The sequence below is a fragment of the Capsicum annuum genome, chromosome 12 (genome assembly GCF_002878395.1).
Source record: "Capsicum annuum cultivar UCD-10X-F1 chromosome 12, UCD10Xv1.1, whole genome shotgun sequence".
Classification (NCBI taxonomy): domain Eukaryota; kingdom Viridiplantae; phylum Streptophyta; class Magnoliopsida; order Solanales; family Solanaceae; genus Capsicum; species Capsicum annuum.
This window is the reverse complement of record NC_061122.1, coordinates 228,445,328-228,451,478: the sequence shown is the minus strand read 5'-3', so window position 1 is coordinate 228,451,478 and position 6,151 is coordinate 228,445,328. Positions and strand designations below refer to the sequence as shown.

The following is a 6,151-nucleotide window of genomic DNA, read 5'->3' as shown; positions in this document are numbered from 1 at the left end:
AGCGAAGGTTCAAGTTCCTATACCTAAAAGAGTTAAGATAGGACCTAAAATGGTGGACTGCGTGTTCATAGGATATGCTAAAAGTAGTAAAGCATGTCAATTTTTGGTTCATAAATCCAAATATCCAGATATTAATGAAAATATGGTAATTCAATTAGACAATGCTGAATTCTTTGAAAACGTTTACCCGTATAAAATTAGACATGAACAGTCTAGTGGAGGATCTAAACGACCTCGAGATGAACCAAGTGAGAATGTACATAATGAAGAAAATCCAAGACGTAGTACATGTCTAAGAATGTCAACTTTGTTTGGATCGGATTTTGTAATATTTCTCTTAAAAAATGAGCCTCAAACGTTTAGAGAAGCGATGTCGTCGTCAGACTCATCCTTTTGAAAAGAGGCAATCAATAGTGAGATAGATTCAATCTTAAGCAACCATACATGGGAATTGGATGACCTTCCTCCCAGAAATAAGCCGTTAGGTTCTAAATGTATCTTCAAAAGAAAAATGAAGGCGGATGGTACTATTGACAAATACAAGGCAAGACTTGTAGTAAAAGGCTTCAAACAGAAGGAAGGTCTTGATTACTTTGATACATACTCACCAGTAACAAGGATAACCTCGATTCGAATGTTAATTGCCTTGACGTCGGTATATGATCTTCAAATTCATCAAATGGATGTGAAAACTGCATTCCTAAATGGAGATTTGGAGGAAGAAATATACATGGAACAACCTATGGGTTTTGTGGTTCCAGAAAAAGAAAATAAGGTGTGTAAACTTGTTAAGTCACTTTATGGACTAAAGAAAGCACCTAAACAATGGCATGCGAAGTTTGACCAAACCATGTTGGCAAACGGATTCAAAATAAATGAATGTGATAAATGTGTTTATATTAAAGACTCTCCAAATCATCAAGTCATTATTTGTTTATATGTGGATGATATGTTGATCATCAGTAGAGACATTTTTGACATAAATGCAACAAAACGAATGCTCGAGAGCAAGTTTGATATGAAAGACCTTGGAGTTGCAGATGTGATCTTAGGTATAAGAATCCTTTAAACTCCACAAGGGTTAGCATTGTCACAGTCTCATTATATCAAAAAAGTACTTGACAAGTTCATGTGTATGGAATTCGGTATTGTCAAGACTCCATTCGATGTGAACTTTGCAATTCAAAAGAATGAAGGTGAAAGTGACTCGCAATTGGAGTACGCAAGAGTATTGGGATGTTTAATGTATATAATAAACTATACACGACCAGACATAGCATGCGCTATCAGTAAATTGAGTCGGTACACGAGTAATCCCAATAAAACTCATTGGATGGCATTTAAAAGAGTTTTTGAGTATCTTAAATACACTCAAGATTATGCTTTGCATTATAATAAATATCATGCGGTACTTGAAGGATATAGTAATGCAAATTGGATCACCGGATCGAACGAAGTAAAATTCATAAGTGGATATGTATTTACTATCGGTGGAGTAGCAGTGTCTTGGAAATCATCCAAACAGATTTGTATCGCTCGCTCTACAATGAAATCTGAATTTATCACATTAGATAAAGCCAGTGAAGAAGCAGAATGTCTCCAGAATTTCTTGAAAGATATTCTGTATTGGACGGAGCCAGTGACACCAGTATGTATACACTGTGATAGCCAAGCGCCAATAGGTAGGGCAGAGAGCATGATGTACAATGGTAAATCTCGTCACATACAACGGAGACATAATACCGTTAGAAAACTCCTCTCTAGTGGAAACTATAGACTATGTAAAGTCAAAGGATAATATGTCGGATCCACTTACAAAAGGCCTATCTAGAGAAGGAGTAGAAAGGACATCCAAGGGAATGGATTTAAGGCTTAGGATAAGTCAGCATAGCGGTAACTCAACCTAGCAGACTGGAGATCCCAAGAGCTAGGTTCAAGGAGATCAAACAAATTTGTGTCTGGCAGGTTCAACATTGTCAATTACCCAATCCATTCCCATGATGTAGACAATGTATAGTAAACTAGGATAAGACTTAAGGTGAAAAGTCTTTTAATGATTATCTAAATTTGGCAGATTTGACCAAATAGTTTAATCTACAGGATTGAACGTTTAGAAATCACCTATGCGAGGGTGAAGTGGAAGCCGCTTCAAGGAGAATGTTAGTAAAGTCCTATTCTCTAAGCTCTCATGAAATCGGGACGTGTTCATGGCTAAAAAGAACAAAACCATGAGAACCATAAACGTTAAAAGGCTGGTTGCGTGACATGTATTGTCTAGGTGTACAATAAAGCTAGACGGTTCAAAGATATCAAATCTACCGATTGACCGAGTGCATCCGATGCATGTTCACTACGGAAAGTTCAAAGGAAAACCACTTATCCAGATACAATCAGTCTTTGCTTGATGATCACATACTTGTCCGTAAAAGTTTTATGAAAAATAGTCATTCCCCATTCATGTGGGGGATTTTTAGGTTCATAGAAGTGTGAATGAAAAATGGAGAAAAAATGTTGGAGAAGAGGAGACACCAATTTGGAAAGTGTACTCCCAAAATTGGAAAGTTCCCTAATTCTCCCACATTGGTGAGAGAAAGGAACTTTGGAGTGTTTATAATGATGAACACTTACTCCACATGGTAAGTGAGACAAGAAATAAGAGATGCCTCGCGCCGTTGTCGTCGTCGCTCGCTCGACTTCGAATTTGGATTTGGATTTGGAAAATAATCGATCGATGAGATCTATCTTTTTGGACAAAATTTATTTGAATTCCAAAAATATCAATAGTAACGCAGTAAATATTTTCTGTGTTTAATACTCCATTTACATGATTTCAGTTTCATTACGAAAGCATGCATACAGAAGCTATTTCGAACAGATGCTTCAGATAAATTTTCGAAGTGATGCAATTTTCACTAAAATGGTGCACAGTTTCGAAACTGAACTGATGCACTATTTCAGTAAACTGATGCACTGCTTCAGAACTGATGCATTGTTTCAATGAACTGACACACTTATTTATGAAATGGCATGCCTGTTCAGAACAGTCACAATGTTTAGATGAATAGACATAAATTTTCAGAAAAGGTTACACCTTTTAGATGAACCTTTGCCACTTTACAGAAGAGGCATCTTGTGGCTATAAAAACCTGGTTTCATTCATAGGTTTGCATACGAAATTTTCAGATTAAAAAAGTCTCTTCTTGTCTCAAAAATATTCTGTGTGATCACTCAAAACATTCTGTGAGTTCGAATATATTCCAACCGTTTGAGGTACCGCTACTGTTGGTCTGGTTAGCCATTTTATCCTGGGAGGAAAAATTTCACAACCTCGGGTATAGTGAGTGGGATTATTTTCTTAAGGAAAATTCGTGAATTCTGACGACTTGGCTATTTTCTGTTTCATCTTAATTTCTGCAAAATAAAATACACCTCTTGGAAAGGTCATTTTGATCTTGTGTTGAGGGTATTTGATATACTTCATTGTGTTCTTGTTTATACTTGAACACAAGTTGAAGTTGGTGTTGTGATATACAGATTTTGTATACCCGACTATATTGTGGGAAATAACATTGTATGCAGTCTTACCTTGTATTTCTGTCAGAGGTTGTTTCCAAGGTTTCAACTCGTGACCTCCTGATCATATAACAACAATTTTACCGATTACTCTAAAGCTCCCCTTCATAATAATTAACAAGCAATGACCTATAATTAAAAAGGGAAATTTACGACTGGAGATTCACACGTGTGTTTCGCCTTTTCGTTACTTAACTCAGTCGCTAAGTATTTTCTTCATTTTATATTACTTGATCTCATATTAAACATATATAGTTGCGTTAAGGAGATTTAAAAAAATAAAAATATAATAATTAAAATCTCAAAATAAATTTTAAACTCACTAATCCAACCTCTAATCCACTAACGCATATTAACAAGAATTTAAGTTTAGTGCATCGTTGGTGTATTTTTTTTTTACCTGTTGTGGCAAGTCATCCATTTTTACATTTTTACCTGAGAAATGGATGGTCTGCTACAACAGATAAAAGTTACCTGATGGTGTAAAAAAAAAATATATCAACGGTGCACGAATACATATGTGCCCGAAGAACACATGTACCCAAATCTCTACTCCATGTTGAATATTTACCCTTACAGATAAAGTAGTGGTTATCAAAGAGTTTGAAAACATTCATGTCACATAAATTAAAATGAAAATTAAGGTAAGAAAAATGAAAATATAACATGCTACTTAGGATTCAGGGGAATAGTTATATAACACAAAGGTATATGTTTATATTCACTTCAAAATTTAAGACATAAAAGAAAAAAAAACACAAACAAAGTTGTTTCGAATTCAATTTCACACAATTAACAATCCACCATCTCTTGCTTGAAGAATTTTTTTTTTTTTCAGTAAGTAAGATGGACAGTAATCCTTAACAATGTCTCTGCACCATCTGTAACATGTTGACCTGTTGGTATAAGTGAGCGAATTTCTGCGAATCCGCAAGCATTTTTAAATTTACCAGTTCCTCCAGTGACTGAAATTCTTGACATAGTACTTCCAATTCTATAAACTCCGAAAAAATTGAGGCTATCGCCATATTCGCCTCCTTCCATCATCGCGATAAATGCCATCATTTGAGTAGTCCCATCTGCAGAACTTGAAACATATATACCTTGTGCTTTCCCAAGGTTTTGTGTGCCTAGCTCAGGGGATGAAGTCAAGTAGTCATCGATAACTGTGATGGTACCTGTCGAGACATAATATAATTAAGGTTGTTAAAGTTGTCAATTTTCTAATGACGTAAGCTTTTAGATAAGATAATCACATAGTTCAACATGGTGTTGGAGCATGCAAGAGTTCATAACATTTTCACGTGTTTAGCCAATGTAAAAGAATCAAACCTCAACTATATATACATGAGAGTCCTTTTGAAATATAATAAAGTAATTAAAACTGTGATCTGTCTCACAACTTAAGAATTCAAATAAAATGGTCACGAAGTTCAACATAGTATTGAATCAGGCAACTGAAAAGGCAAAAACATGTTTGTCGAATCATGCAAAAGGTCGTCCTAGGTTCAAATCTCACCGTCATTCAGAATAACAAAACTATTTCGACATGTTTGACCAATGAAAAATAATCAGGACAACACGTGAGAAGGCATGCTAAGACGGCGCGATATCTCTAACAGTTTAAACTTTTATACGTACCAAAGCCGAGGCCCAAACCATCAGGGCCTAATTGAGTAGTAACAGTACTAGTTTGGCTATTCTGGATGCCAGCAAAAGTTGTGCCTGTTAAGCCAGTTCCTAATGGAACACCATTGATATTGAATGTTGGAATTGCACCATTAGAATTTGGAATTGCCACACCATTTTTAGAAGGTTGAAAACCTAAAGGCCTTGCAAAAGGTATTTGTCCACTGTAAATGTTGCCAAGTAAACCAGTAATTGGCCTAGCTGTTGGATTATTTCCACCGAGAATGTCATGCATGTATAATTCGAGTATCGATACTCCATGATTTTGAGGGTCAATCGCGACAACAAGGGGTGTCCTTGTTGTCGCGTTGACTATGGCTGCAAATATAATTGCAACGAAAATGGAGTATCGCCATTGACTTAACATTTTTGTGATTTTCGTTATAGGGAAAACTGAGCTATTTTTTTTGTTTATGTTTGTTTGATTTAATATGAAGTTGTGTTCAAGATTGCAAATTTTTATATGTTGATATGATTATAATGGGAGATGATGGAGTTGTTGTTTACATATGAAGTTATGGTGCAATTGTTGGAGTTATTCCAACAAAACCTTAGAAAAATTATGTGTCATTCATTATTTATTATGTAACAATAGAAAGCTCTACATATGATTAAATTTGTGTTTAAAATGTGTTAAAAGTGAGTTAGTCTCATTTTGTTTGTTTGGAGAATTATATAAGTAATTAAGTATTAGTAGTATTATCTATTGAAAGGTCAATTATAGATCAGAGAATAATGACCCATAGCCCAATTATTGAACCTAATCCATCTTAATTCTCACTTATATTTCTTGGTTTTTCTTTTCCAAACTACATAAATCCCCCAACAGATCTTTACAGTATCTACTTATTCTCTCACAACCTTTAAATTAATTACATCATAACCCACT

The 6,151-nt window shown here is 35.1% G+C and overlaps 1 protein-coding gene across 1 annotated transcript; it reads right to left on the bottom strand.

The window, feature by feature from the left end:
- Nucleotides 1-4,298: 4,298 nt before the first annotated feature.
- Nucleotides 4,299-5,673, bottom strand: LOC107849979 (dirigent protein 18-like). Its single transcript, XM_016694478.2, has 2 exons — nucleotides 5,215-5,673; nucleotides 4,299-4,751 (listed from the first exon to the last, which is right to left on the bottom strand). Exons 1-2 carry the CDS (start codon nucleotides 5,627-5,629, stop codon nucleotides 4,408-4,410), a joined length of 759 nt encoding a protein of 252 aa, XP_016549964.2. The 5' UTR covers nucleotides 5,630-5,673; the 3' UTR covers nucleotides 4,299-4,407.
- Between the last annotated feature and the right edge of the window lie 478 nt (nucleotides 5,674-6,151).

Coding starts and splice junctions, on each gene's coding strand:
- LOC107849979 (XM_016694478.2), bottom strand. CDS start 5,629: ATGTTAAGTCAATGGCGATACTCCATTTTCGTTGCAATTATATTTGCA. Junction 4,752..5,214: donor TGGTTTGGGCCTCGGCTTTG/GTACGTATAAAA, acceptor ATGTCTCGACAG/GTACCATCACAGTTATCGAT.